Genomic DNA, 15,030 nt, shown 5'->3' on the forward strand with positions numbered 1-15,030 from the left:
GTTGAGCCCATGTGGCAGTGCAGGAGCGACGTCTTGGACCAAGGTCTCCATAGTGGCCGCCATCCTACCAGTGTTGACCTCGGTGTGTTGGCATGCAGGTGTGGTCACCTCAGCCTGAAGCAGACGGACTCCTCCATCATGCCTTGCAATCTGAGGAGTGCAGCGGACATCCCTTCCTGATGTTCCTGAGCCTATCTTTGCAGCTCCAGTAACTGTGACGTGGTCAAGTCCAGAGACTCGTCATGTGGCTCAAACTCAGCAAATTTCTGGTCTCCAGCAGTCCTCTGAGTGCCGGACACCTGGGAAGTCTCTGCCTCCACCTGCAGTGGATCTGACAATGCGATGTGCTCACCAGATTGTGATTGTGAGGCTACTGTAAAGCTAGGTCCCTCCGAGGTGTGTCTCTGCGCTGGTGGAGGGTGCGGGTGAGCGCTGTGACGGGACTTTAAGGAGGGAGCCTCCAGGTTCCTCTTCAGAGGTTTCTTCGGGGCTTGATTGGAGGTCCTGGATCATGGACTCTGTCGGCTGTTTTCCAGATGTGCCTGCGGAACCAAGGAGAGATAATTAGTGCATGATGGTGGCCTGTGAAACAGGAAACATCACTCACAGGATGGTTGTCTGATAGATGCTGCAATGCTGGATCCTCACTTGGTAGAGCATTGCCGACCTCACGGTCAGCACAGGACCGGTCCAGGTTGATGGTTCTATTTTCAAAGTCCATGAGGACCTTGATTTCAGACATTCCTCCACCAGTCTGTGACCTCTCCCTGTTGTTGTGTGCCAGCTTGTCCTGCATGAATACAGATGGAGAGAGTGTAAGCAGGATGCCTGCCAGGCCAGATGATAAGTATGTCTGGCATCTGTGGGTGGTGAGTGGTCCCATGGACAGGATGAGGACAATGAAGGTGTGTATGAGAGAGTGAACGGTGATGTACCTTGTACTGGCAGTGAGTGAGATCCCGGTGGATGTGTAATGAGTTTGTGAGCGTGTGAGTTGAGAGTGATGAGAAGAGTGACTTACCCTGGCGGAATAGAGGAGATCATTCATCCTCTTATGGCATTGGGTGGCTGTCCTCTTTTGAAGGGTATTGGCTCTGACCACCGCTGCATTAGTGAGGTTGCTGCCCATTCTGCGGCCAAAGCAGGGGTACAGGACATCATGACGGGTCTCCACTGTGTCCAAAAGGCTCTCGAGGGACGCGTCAAAGAACCTCAGGGCTGCAGTCTTTTTGCCTTTCAAGGCCATGTCTTCTTTGCAGCAGTCATGGGCTGGAAGCACTGAGAGGTGTGTGCACGGCAGGACTTTAAATATGGCGCCTGGTGTGCTAAAGTGGCGAAGTGATGGCATGGCGGGCAAATGAGAGCCCACCTGCCATGAAAATGGTGTGTTCACCGGGAATGTATAATTAATGCGGTGGATTTGGGACGATACAGCGTGAAAAACCGCCATTGCGGCCAGCGGGTAAAATGTTGTTTTACCACCTGCTACCGCACCTAGTGCGAACCTGGGATGATTAAGCCCTTTGTATATAGCAGTGTTTCCTAATTTTGCTTCTGAAAGGTCTGAATACTTTTTAGACTATGCCCCCTAGTCCTAGGCTCCCCAACTAGCAGAAACAGTTTCTTCCTCTCTACCCTTAATATCTTGAAAACTTCAATCAAATCGCCCTTAACCTTCTAAGCTGCAGAGATACTACCTTAGTTTACACAAATTCTCTTCCTAATTTAAATCCTCCAGGTTTGGAGAGGTGTGGCAAGAGGAGAGGAGAGGGTGAGGGGGGTGTCAAGAAATAGGAGGGGAGGAGAGAGAAAAAGAGGGGAAAGGAGGAGGAGAGAGGGGAGTAGAGCAGAAGGGAGCGTGGGAGCAGGTTGAGAGAGGAATGGAGAGAAGAGAAAGGAGGAGGTAGGAAGGAGAGAGGGTAAGAGAGGAAAGGAGAGGGGAGAGAAGGGGGGAGGGGAGACGGAAAGAGAAGGGAGAGGAGGAGAGAAGCGGGGGGGGGTGGTGAGGGGAGAGAACAGAAGGTGGGGGATGAGGTGGGGGAGGGCAGGGAGGGAAAAACATTCTCTGGCAGCCGTGGTACCTGCTGGTTACCAGCTACAGGGAGCATTAGTGCCAGAGAAGCAGCAGAGTGGGGGCTTGCTACAAGCTAGTGGCGCAGAAAAACAAAGGACAAATGATATATTCCCAAAAATATAACTTAAAAGACAGTAAAGTACAATATTAACATAGTTAACTGTTAGCTGAATACACGAGCTTGTTGTTGCAAACAGGGTGCTACTAATCAAGGAGCTCCTAAGAGATTGCACAATGTGTTTGGAATCAGTGGTCTCTGACTACTCTTGACTCCAAAGGTCCTTTTCCCAGAAAATGTTCAAAGACTCCTGACTACTGACACAAGAACTTTGAATATCAGCAAATTTATTTTAGTGTCAACTCAATGATGTCCTGTGACCAAAACCTGGTTCATTACTACAGATGATAAAAATACAGACAGATGACCACAAAACAAATAAAATATATTTACAGAAGAGTGGGAGATACCCTTGGGTCATTTCCAGCACATGTACACATTAAAAGTATAAAAATACAGAGAAGCATTAAACTTTTCTACAGTGCAAATTGTTTTTAGCCTTTGTGCAAGTGCATTGTGAAAATTATATCTATAACTAATGTTAAAATGACCTTTGGTTAAAATTTAAAAACATTCTTTCCTTTTTTGAAGCGATTTTGTTTGCTCCAAGTGTCAGTGCTCTGCAATTAAACACATTCCTATTTCTGGCATCCAGTGCAGGATTAAGCACTCCAAGCTCAGGATAGCTCAAATTAGATTAGAGTAAAGCACCCCCCCTCATCCCCACCGACCTCTAATTTATCCCATCAAGCACTCAGAGCTCAAACATACATGTAGAGTATCAGTGTAATTATCTCATTAAGTTCATCCTAGTCAGGCGCTAATCAGGTAATCAGTCAGTAGTGGGTTCTGCTGGGACTGCAAACAGGCTCAGGGAGAAGGCAGCATGGATCCCCGAGACAGGTAAGTCAGGCCTTTTTGGGCGGGGAGGGATCAGGCACTCTAGGGAGGGGGTCAAGGTGGGGGCGGGTGTTGATGAAAAGCCCTCTCGCTCACCTGCCCACGCCAACTGCATTATGGTACGGGCAGCGTAATATTTGGGCCAACTGGCTTGTTAACAAGCTCAACTGGCGTTACCTTTTTTTTAAATAGCTGGCAAACTGCCGACCATATAATGGGAAACCAGTGTGTTTGCGACCTGACGCCATCACACCGGCTCTTATGCACGTGCAGTAGTTAGTCCCGGTTGTCGATGTACAAGATGACCTTTGAAGCCTTGGAAAATCCCTCCAAAAATGGGGGTCAACTTTTAAACCCAGTATAAAAGTGAACCGCTGGCGTGCGTGTGGGTGGTCGACATTTTGAAATTTCACCGGTATCCGATGTAAAGAGTGGGCTTGTCTTAAAGCCCAGTGCATCTCCGCAACACAGCCCGTATCACCCGCTTGATCCCTTCCACTCGCTTATAAGGTACTGGTAAGTAAACATGCATTTGTGAGGTGAAAAAATTGAAGCTGACGACTAGTGCAAGTACAGCATGTCATTGCTGAAAAGGGGGGGTATCTGATACATTGAGTATATGCAAAAATATGATTTTTGGAGATGGAAAAATGAGGTCATCTTATATGCCAAGTCGACCTTTACGCCACGATTTATGGTAGTTACAATTAGGTAGTAATTGTTCTTTAAAAGTGCCTGCTTGCTGTCCTCCATAGTGCAATGTTTCTTGTGGACCGTATTTCTCACCTGAAGGAATTTTTTGAAGGATTCACTTGTCTTTCAGCAGCTTGTCATAGAATGCAGTACAGTCCAGGTCAAAATTTGCTCACACGAACAAAATAGCCTTCTTGAGACATGATTTTTCAGGTGACCAAACTGCATTCATGAACAAAAAGACACGTTCAACAGGGGCTGTGGTGTCTGGCACACACAAACTGAACTCAACTTTTCCAGATCTGAGTATCCTATTGTCTTACTGTCCATCTCTTGAAAAATGTTCTGCCACCTTTCAGAAACAGGTGCTTTCGTGTTCCAGTCAGGTATGTGATGGGGGGATAACTGGTTTGCAATTGCCCTTTCATCGAAAAGACGACTCTCGTTTATTAAACTTAGGGTGGGAATTCTTGTGTGGCAAGTGGCAAGGCTGTTTTGAATATTATCCCTGGCATGTTTCTCAACAGGTTACCACTCAAGCTTTTCTGTGCACTCAAAGGCAGTTTCCCAGTGCTCCAAATAATGTTGAGAAGAAATTCTCGACTGCATTGAAAAATTCCTCTTCCTTGTTCCTTAATTTCCCCACTCTCAACCAGACTCTAACAGGGGTCTTTGTGTCTGAGGTGACAAATCTTCCTCTGAGCCTCTCCGTTAAATTATCTTCAGGAAACCAATACGCAGTGCAACTTCTGTCACTGACAAGTCATTTTTCTCAATTGCCTCCACTGTCTCCTCAAAGATGACTGTTTGCTTAATAGCAATAGAAGAAAGCCACAGTCTCATAGGGGCATTGAAGACCTTCTTCAACAATGTTGGGCATTTGCCTTGAGAGAGAAAATATACTTGCAGCCCATAAAAAAAATCACAAAATTCTATCTGGCGCTGGTCCAAGAATAAGGAATTGTGCGCTGCCCTGGCCTAGCAATTTAGAATTTGACAAATCGGCAGAGATCTTTCCGTAATAGCCACAAACAGTGCGAATGTGAATGTATTTATAAACTTTAACGGCAACGGACTGCAAGTCAATCAGAAGATAATCAGCTGCTGTTTGCAGGCAGTTATGAATGATGTGGGCACTGCAACCAATACCAAGGATCTCCTTCCCTAGTTCAACGTGCAGTTTTCATCAAATTTGACCTCTACAAGTATGTTATTGTGAGCACAATGAGGTTTTGCTGCATACATGCATTTCAAAACTTCTACCTGCCTATTATGCCTTGTGGTTCCCAGAAGTTTGAAATAATTACACTTCTTAACATATTTTTAACATAATCACCACTCTTTGAGCCACATGTTTATTTCTCTAATCTGCTTGACCCTATGTCAATTGGCATGTGGCTCAGTTAACAATCCAGAAATTTTCCTTTTGGGGTTCTGTATTCTAATTTAGACCTTAACTCTGCAAATTCTCTCAGCAGAACATTATTCCTATGTCTACCTGTCGTTGGTTCCTACATGGACCATGACAACTAGATCCTCCCCCTCCCAGTCCAAGTTCATCTCCAGCTGTGAGGAGATGTCCTTAACCCTGGTAGGCAACGCATCCTTTGGAACTCATGGTTGGGGCTGCATCTATCCCCTTTGACAATGTAGATTCTCACATGTTGCAGTCATGGCACAACAACACCCCTGCTAATGTAAAGTTAGGTAGTCTCAATCCTTGTGGGAACAAGCTCGGAACTAAACTGAAAATCTCACTCAAAGATACCAAAGGTTCACTGATGTGAAGATGGAAAATGGCACAATGGTGCAATGGCTACACTTTCTGGAGAAGGGAGAGAGCACAAATGAGCTTCATTGTTCATCGAACCCATATCTGATTCGCAAATACTTGATTCTGACTCTGAGTGCCCAAATGGGAATGCCTTTCACCGTGATATGCATAAAACAGAACGTTTGAAGACTCAACATCCAGCATTGCTTTGAAACCAGGCCTGGGAAAAATATTAATGAAATAAAACAGAAAATGCTGGAAAAGGTGGCTGAGGGGAGACAAAAAGAAGGTTGAGAGGAGACTTGAAAGAGGTACTCAAGATCCTGAGGGGTATGGACAGGGTAAATAGTGAAAAACTGTTTCCACTCAAGAGAGCATAAAGAACTAGAGGGCACAGATTCAAAATAATAGGCAAAAGGAGTAGAAGTGATGTGAGGAAAAATATTTTTGCCCAGAGTGTGGTTGGAGTCTGGAACAAACTTCCTGAAAGGGTGGTGGTAGAAGTAGGTTCGATTGAGGTAGTCAAAAGGGAATTAAATTGCTATCTGAAAAGAAAGAATATGCAAGGCTACGGGGATAAAGCAGGGAAGTGGGATTAGGTAGACTGCTCTTTCAGCGAGTCAGTGTAGACTTGATGGGCTGAATGGCCTCCTTCTGCACTGTAAAGATTCTGTGAAAGACTGAGCAGGTTAGGCAACATCTGTGGAGAAAGGAAAAGATTAATGCTTCAGTCCTTTGTCAGAGCCTGAAGACATTGCAGATGTTATAGGAAGGTTATAAGGAAAGCAAGGCAAGGGGAAAGGAAGTGGGGCAAAAGAATGATCATGTTCACAAGAAAAGAAAAGATTGATTTGTAGTGATTAGATGCAGAATAGGAGATGACTAAATGACAAATGATAATGATGTAAATCAAAAGGAGGCATAATGTGGGAAATTGGAGAAATAAAATATGCATCCAAGATCCAGAAGATATATGAATGGTCACAGCAGAATAGCAGAGATGGAGCAGAACATGGAAAATCAGGATGGATTTTGCATGTTTCTGTTGCCCAGGGTTATATAGTGGATGGAAAAGGCAGGGAGACACTTTCCCACCAGCCATGTGGGGATCTCCAGCGCCTACAACTTCCCCAATCCCTGGAAACACTGATGTACCCATTCTATATTACCAGTGCCCGAATGTAACTGGAAACTGGTTACAGACTGAAGACATTAAAATCAACGATAAGGACAGAGGTTTACAATTTTTATTCAATGAACTCAGTTTCTCTGGCATTGCTATTTGCACATTATTAAAGTGCCCATAAATTTGACATCATCATCCAGAAAATGCTCTTCTTTCATCCTGTGCTTACTCATTTAAACATTTTTTAACAAAAAAAGTAAAGCTGTAGATTACTGTGGTACTCGATGACTTTATATAGAGTGCCAACCTACAGATGAGAGGTTCCCAGGCATCTTTTTTTCATATTTCCAGCTAAAACTCCAGCCTGAACAATACCAAAATCTATCTTCATCAATTGACATTCTTGGCCTCTGGCCTAATTCGACCTCACTTAGTACTCCAACATCTCCACTATCGCTAGAGCTGCCTCTGCAAAGTGCAGCTTCCCTTTTTGTGCCAGATATTTTTCTCCTTTCGCTTTCAACATTAGCCTCATAGCCACTTCTCTACCACAATTGGTCTTCTTTCTTATCAATACTAGAATGGTCAATTCTCCTCCGAACTTGCTTTTTTCTAATCCCTCCAGCACTCCACATATGCTGTCCTACACGCAATTTCTCTTCCCTGAATCCTCACAGTGTTTAATCCAGACTCAGTCTTCTACACTAAATCATCTCTTCCCAGAACCTCAAAATTGTGCAGCCTCCCTCACTCTCCCACAGGAGCCCAGAAATTAAGCTGTGTAATACTGATCTTATTATGACATTGAAACAAAAAATGCTGGAAAAACTCAGCAGGTCTGACAGCATCTGTGGAGAGAGTAACAGAGTTAACATTTCGAGTCTGTATGAGCCTTCTTCAGAGCTCTGAAAGAGGGTCATACGGACTCAAAACGTTAACTCTGTCTCTCTCTCCACAGACGCTGCCAGACCTGCTGAGTTTTTCCAGCATTTTCTGTCTTTATTTCAGATTTCCAGCATCCGCAGTATTTTGCTTTTATATTGTTATGAAATTCCTTTCTTTGTTATTTTAATCAAGACAGCACGGATTAACTCCACTGTGCAAATGGTAGGCAAATAAATTTGATATAAATGTGTTAAATATTATAATGATAATATAACATAAATCCCACAAGCCAAGTTTTGGGTCAGTGGTAGCACTCACAAGACCCACTGTAGCACTTGAACACCTAACTTGAGTTGATACTTGAGTGAAAAACTGCGAGACTGCTACATTGTCGGTGGTACCATCTTTCAGAATAGACATTAAACTGGGGTTTAAACTGCGATGGTGTTAAATGATTCCATGACACTACTTGAAGAAGAGCAGGGGAGTTCTCTAGGTGCCGTGCCAACATCACCAAAAAAAAGTTTCATTTATCATGTATCTCATTGTTGTTTGTGGGCCTTTGTTGTGCATAATTTGGCCGCTCTGTTATCCTACAACAGTGACTCGATTACTTTATTGCCTCGAATGCACTTTGACACGTCTGACATTCAGTCCCACTTCATGGCCAAAACTTTTCCCTCATCGGGTGGGCTCGGCGGAGCCGGGCAGGGGGCGGGCGGGAAGCCGCGATTAAGGCCCGCCCTGTGCGGATCTCGAGCGGCAGCACTGAGTGCTACCTGTGCGGGCGGGGGGGGAGGAGGGAGAGCGGGCCTGGCGCGCAGGTTCGTGCACGTGCGCAAAAGAGCGCTTCAATCTCCCTGAGGCACGGAGCTGCCTCAGGGCGATTGAAGCCCTTTTTAAAAATAATAATAAACACAATAAAAATTTAATGAAATATCTCCCCTCATGTTTTTAAATTCAAAATAAAGTTTTTATTTAATTTGTATTAGCTTTAGGAAAAACCACATCCCGCTTGTGGATGGGATTTCCTAAAAATTGTAAAGGCCGCTTGGCCTTTTCGCCTGCCCGCCAACCGTTAGATTGGACGGGCAGCGTAAATTTCAAGTTAATTAGCTCGTTAATGGTCTTAATAGGCCTTTCAATTATCGGTGGGTGCGCAGCCGACTTCAGCGCACGCCCGCTGAACGAAATATCGCGTGTGTGCGCGATGACATCGGGACGCACACCTAACGTCATCGCGCACCATATTACGCACGTGCACGTCAGGCGCGCGTCCGCACACTAAACGTAAAATTCTGGCCCATGTCTTAACATATCTTTTTTTTTTACTCACATTCAAAAGGGTTTAAGATGTTTGTGATACCATTACTGCCCTCTGTCATTTTATCAAACTCACTCATAATTACTCATCACTCCCTTTGACACAGCAGAAGTTGATTCCTGCAGCAACTTTTATTACAGTGAAAATCAGTGGCAAGTACAAAATAACAGATTTGCTTCACAGACTTAGTGATATTATTTCAATTTGACCACTAATTTTTTCAAACTATTCAAAACTTTTATTCTCTCAAGGGTTGAAGAATGATGATCTTTTATTCAGATCAAAGCTGGTGAGATGGTGGGAGATCCTTGTGCATAAGCAGTACAGTTTTCTACATGCAGCTTTACAGGAGAATTTCTAAACGTCAGCTCAAAGTCTTGTAACCTCAGCTCTGGTGGACAGATATCATTTAGCAATGCTCCGCAGAACAAGATACTGGATAAGTAACAAACTACTGTTGGGCCTGTGCCACACACAGTTATCTTGCTACTTGCAGCGAGGTTGAGGATTCAATTTGGCCTTTGTCATGTTCAAGTAACTTGAAGAATAAATTACCTTTAAAAATGGTTCTGTGGGTAAGTGCAAGACCAACTGAAGCAACCTGGCTGTACTGACTATGAAGGCCATAGGTTCAATCCCCAGTTAGTGCTGAGTAAGATTAATTCAATCAGGGCGGTAGAAAGGGCACTAAAATTGGCCACAGTATCACTGGGCTCCAAAGGGTTCCCACTAATTATAATATACAGCAACGGCCACTGGAAAGTGCATTGGTGTAGACAGAGATTCAAGGGAGCATCAGGTTAAACAGCAATAGCTTGCCGACTCTTGAAGTCTGGACTCGCATATAAAGGGTGGCCACTTTGGCATGGTAGCAGAAGCTGCCAAGATCTGCGGAACCGTACCTTAGCAACCAAGCTATTGCCTTCAGGAGAGGGCGGAGAAGTGGAGGAAATTAGAATTGCAAAGTGCAACAAATTCTTACAGAGAATAGGATCGGTTGCCATGGATGTGTTTGTTATCTAGTACAGCAGAATTTGAATGTTAACCTGGAATCCAAACTATTTGCTCACAGGAAACTAATGAGACATTGGAGTTAAAAAACTCCAATGTCTTTTAGAAACCTATTTAATCCCTTTATTATCCATCCAGCAACAGTTTCCATAAAATAACCAGGAGTTAAATCCTCTCCCAGTTCAAGTGGAATTCTCTCATTTAAACAGCTGCTTCACATTTAGCCAGCATCTGATATTGGGAATAGGCCCTTGGCCAAAGTAACAATCAGCTCCTTACAAACTATTAGTTTCTTTATAGATTACCCATGTTTTTTTCAGCTTCTGAAAACAGAATTGTAAGAAATTAGGTCGATTTTCAGTCAAACAACATTAAATTTGCTGCTTTTTTTCCCCCTAATTGGCTTGAGGCACTGAAAATGTTTGAAAGGAAACCACATAATTTATCCCATTTCGTGTAATATCCTGTCATGTTTTATAGTTAATCCGAATGTTATTGTAATTTTATTTAATTCTGGTTTCGTGTACAATATCACTAAATCAAACATCCAAGAAAAACATTGATTTCAGCCAACTCTGACTTTGAAACCTTTGAGGTAATTGTTGTGTGGTTTGATATTATTTGATAGACAAATTAAAGAGTTGGAATGTTAACTGTGAGCTAAACATTCCCTTTGCTTTGATAGTGATGGCCCTGTTGTGCTTAGTGGTGAAGAGGCAATGTAGCCTAGCTCTCTTGACTGCTCTTAAATCTATATTAAACATATCAATGGAGACATCTAGCTGGCACAGGTTTTAAACAGCCAGGACATGAACTGCTGCAAACAGAAGAACTGATGTTACTTTATGAATTATGATAAAGTTACTTCCCTAAATTGGGACCTTCTCCTATAAGCTCCGATCCTTGCTTAAGCCAATACAATGAATGCTGGCGGCTAGGCTAGTCCATCGTGAGGGCATCATCTTTTAGTCTAATTCTACCCTGGCGGTGTGGGCATGCACACACACACGTGTACACACTCACATATATGCCAGCACAGCAATAGTGAACAAAAGCAGGAACCCAGCCTTGTTTTACAAGCCCAAAATAGGATACTGAAGCCAGTTCTAACATCTCTATGATCCTCCCAGATGAGATCTGCTAATGAATATCAAATCTGGGAATCTGCTGGTATGTGTGGATCAGCTACTCAATTCATTGAATTGCTGAATTAAAGGAGGTGGTAGGGGTCACTGGAGGTGGGGTCTGCTCTACTTCTTTATCTGTCTAATAACAAACCTGGTGAAATCTTCTCAAACATTGCACGGAACCTTGTAAAACAAAACATAACGAGGAGCTAATGGGGCTTATGATTGACATGCTAAATACAGCTAAACCTGAATTACCTTGGGCCAAACCATTCTCCTTCTCCGGCAGTTTTAAAGATTACCAAGGTAATATAGGACAAGCAATACTGGCCAGGGTTTTAGCGCTGTATTAATCCAAAGTCATTGCAGGTAGGAAATGCTGACACCACATGATGTTTGAAAATCAAGCAATTAGGGAAAATAAAATGAATATTGAAAACATTGCCAGAAGCATCCAGAAACACAACATTGTTACAATAAAATAAAATCAGAAAATGCTGGAAACATTTAGCAGGTCTGGCAGCGTCTGTGGAGAGAGGAACAGAGTTTAAGTTTCAAGTTTATGGCCTTTCACCAGAACTGCAATCTCAGAAACTGCCCACTCAGCAGCTTCCTGTTGCAGCCTGACTAAAGCCAAGGGCTCACAGTGTGAAGGATTGCTGTTGGACACCTGTCCCCCTCACTCCATTGGGCAGTGAGTATGTGGCAGCATTCTGGAGAACGGTCGCACTGTAAGATGTTTGGAATTGAGGCCCTTAAAAAAAGTCATCAACACTGGTCCAAAGAGCTCGCCCATTGTGCCTATCAATCTGCACAAGTAGTGTAATGTGGTCACTATGTTTATTCACAGCATACACAGCAGGAAAAACACACTTAAAGCCAGCACACTCTAATAATGAGAGATAGGCTTCTTAATTCGTCCTCTCAAGTTTTCAAACAGCTTCCATTAGTTGTAAAACAAAAACAGAAATACCTGGAAGAACTCAGCAGGTCTGGCAGCATTGGCGGAGAAGAACAAAGTTGACGTTTCGAGTCCTCATGACCCTTGTGTTGAACCTGCTGAGTTTTTCCAGGTAATTCTGTTTTTGTTTTGGATTTCCAGCATCCGCAGTTTTTTGTTTTTATATCCATTAGTTGTAGACCTGTAATCACCAATTGTTGATCCTTATCTGTATTACACCTCAAAGTGCTCTCTCCAGGCACAATGTAAATTTGGACGTGTAAATTCTATTACTATCCTGCTGAGTATTCTCTGTATTTGAAGTTTAAGGGACACAGTAGGGCCTATTTCCATTGCTTGCGAGGAGCCTCATGAAATTATCCAATACAAAAGCTTCCACATTTCTGCTGTTATACTTTGCTGGAATTGTCACAACAGTAATGCAAGTAGACTTACCATGCATTTATTGGGCTTCTCTCCTGAATGAACTCTCATGTGTATCAGGAGCTTGTAGCGAGCATTAAAGGGTCTGTATCGCCTCACACACCCAGTCCAGAAACATGTAAAGTCCTCTCCTTTTCGCTGATCAATGTGCACTTTCTCAATGTGTCTCACCAAGTCCTCTTGCTGGTCATAGACAGTGTTACAGTCTATCCATCGACAGATCTGCTTCCCATTGTTCTTGGGCAACTCACCTCCATCATCAAGCTGAATATGTCCATTAGGTGGCAGCTCATGTAAGTGAGTCATGGTCCCGTGAGACTGACCAAAGTGCTGCTGAGAATGGTATGGGGGAGGCGGCCCATGGTGGTGCTGAAACAATTTTGTATCATGTGAATATTCATCAATAGGCTCATGCTTGAAAAAGTTTATTTTATGGCAACCGTCTGCCACTCCATGTTGAACAACCATGTTGCCTATTACCAGACCAAGGTCCATGTTTTCCTCTGGTTGCTGCAAAGGGACGGGCTCACCTTCAGTACCCTCTTGCTCAGAACTGCGTGTTGGGAAAGAGGACAGTGACGACGCAGGGGAAGGCAAATTACACTGGCTGTCTAACACAGAGCAGGACTGTGGGCTGCAGTTCTTTCGAGCTCCCAAGTGACCAATTCCTCCGGAGAGAGGGAACAGACCGTTGGTACTGCTCCGCATTCCGTTGACGCATGCAATAAGCGATGTTGGGGAGGTGCGAATGATTGCCGTGATGTCCAACCCTTCAGCTGAAAGCGGTGATATCGAAACCGCTCGTTTCTTCACATTGGCTGGCTGCAGCTTGGCCACGTGACGAGGGCTGCCACTTGACACAAAGCCCAGCGAGGAGCTGGAGTCATTGCTGAAGAAATATGATGAATAAGAACTAGAGAAGTTGCTATTCAGTGCCTCGGCTTCTGAGGGCAGACTGTTGGCATCTCCGATCTCAGAATGATTGGAAACCCCTTCGTTCTCAGAAAGGAGGTGTGACCATTCCTGTTTGATGTGTAGGTTTGGGAGGTTTTCATCCAAACGCAGCGCACTGGGAGCTAATGAAGTTTGAGAAGCGAGAGACCTGAAACAAAAACAGCCACAAGCTTGTTGAGACTCCAATCTAACATAGCTGAGCACAAATATTATTTTTTTTTGCCATTTCTCTGCTTTTTTGCAGTTTTATTTTTTGTTTTACAAGTTCCTTAACTGTGCGAACATTCCCAAAAATAAATTCAGAGACAATATATCTTTCCCAATTTTCTAATATCTTCTATCTATGAAAGGAGTGTAATATTGCGTTACTGTAGACTGAAACTGTCAAAAAAGATCTAAACCAAAGGGTAGTTTATCTGTAAACTCTATCAATTTGATCCATGTCACAATAGTTGTAATAGTAAAATAATGCTCCTTGATCCATTTATAGAATAACTACTGGCACTCTTTGTAATTATTGCATTCTTTTGAAGTGAGCTAATGCTCTGAGCTTTTTGAAGTGAGCTAGTACTCTGAGCTTTTTGAAGTGAGCTAGTACTCTGAGCTTTTTGAAGTGAGCTAGTACTCTTAGCTTTTTAAAGTGAGCTAGTACTCTGAGCTTTTTGAAGTGAGCTAGTACTCTGAGCTTTTTGAAGTGAGCTAGTACTCTGAGCTTTTTGAAGTGAGCTAGTACTCTGAGCTTTTTAAAGTGAGCTAGTACTCTGAGCTTTTTGAAGTGAGCTAATACTCTGAGCTTTTTGAAGTGAGCTAGTACTCTGAGCTTTTTGAAGTGAGCTAGTACTCTGAGCTTTTTGAAGTGAGCTAGTACTCTAAGCTTTTTGAAGTGAGCTAGTACTCTGAGCTTTTTGAAGTGAGCTAGTACTCTGAGCTTTTTGAAGTGAGCTAGTACTCTGAGCTTTTTGAAGTGAGCTAGTACTCTGAGCTTTTTGAAGTGAGCTAGTACTCTGAGCTTTTTGAAGTGAGCTAGTACTCTGAGCTTTTTGAAGTGAGCTAGTACTCTGAGCTTTTTGAAGTGAGCTAGTACTCTGAGCTTTTTGAAGTGAGCTAGTACTCTGAGCTTTTTGAAGTGAGCTAGTACTCTGAGCTTTTTGAAGTGAGCTAGTACTCTGAGCTTTTTGAAGTGAGCTAGTACTCTGAGCTTTTTGAAGTGAGCTAATACTCTGAGCTTTTTGAAGTGAGCTAGTACTCTGAGCTTTTTGATGTGAGGTAGTACTCTGAGCTTTTTGAAGTGAGCTAGTACTCTGAGCTTTTTGAAGTGAGCTAGTACTCTGACCTTTTTGAAGTGAGCTAGTACTCTGAGCTTTCTGAAGTGAGCTAGTACTCTGAGCTTTTTGATGTGAGGTAGTACTCTGAGCTTTTTGAAGTGAGCTAATACTCTGAGCTTTTTGAAGTGAGCTAGTACTCTGAGCTTTTTGAAGTGAGCTAGTACTCTGAGCTTTTTGAAGTGAGCTAGTACTCTGAGCTTTTTGAAGTGAGCTAGTACTCTGAGCTTTTTGAAGTGAGCTAGTACTCTGAGCTTTTTGAAGTGAGCTAGTACTCTGAGCTTTTTGAAGTGAGTTAGTACTCTGAGCTTTTTGAAGTGAGCTAGTACTCTGAGCTTTTTGAAGTGAGCTAGTACTCTGAGCTTTTTGAAGTGAGCTAGTACTCTGAGCTTTTTGAA

The 15,030-nt window shown here is 43.3% G+C and overlaps 1 protein-coding gene across 1 annotated transcript in view; it reads right to left on the bottom strand.

Annotated features, from left to right (window-relative positions):
• Positions 1–15,030, bottom strand: part of LOC144692608 (zinc finger protein GLIS1-like) — a 470,450-nt gene that overhangs the window by 236,463 nt on the left and 218,957 nt on the right. The window contains exon 4 of the mRNA XM_078561640.1: positions 12,369–13,458. Within this exon, the coding sequence (XP_078417766.1) occupies positions 12,369–13,458 (1,090 nt within the window). The remainder of the gene's footprint in view (positions 1–12,368; positions 13,459–15,030) is intronic.

The sequence above is a fragment of the Cetorhinus maximus genome, chromosome 17 (genome assembly GCF_964194155.1).
Source record: "Cetorhinus maximus chromosome 17, sCetMax3.hap1.1, whole genome shotgun sequence".
NCBI lineage: Eukaryota > Metazoa > Chordata > Chondrichthyes > Lamniformes > Cetorhinidae > Cetorhinus > Cetorhinus maximus.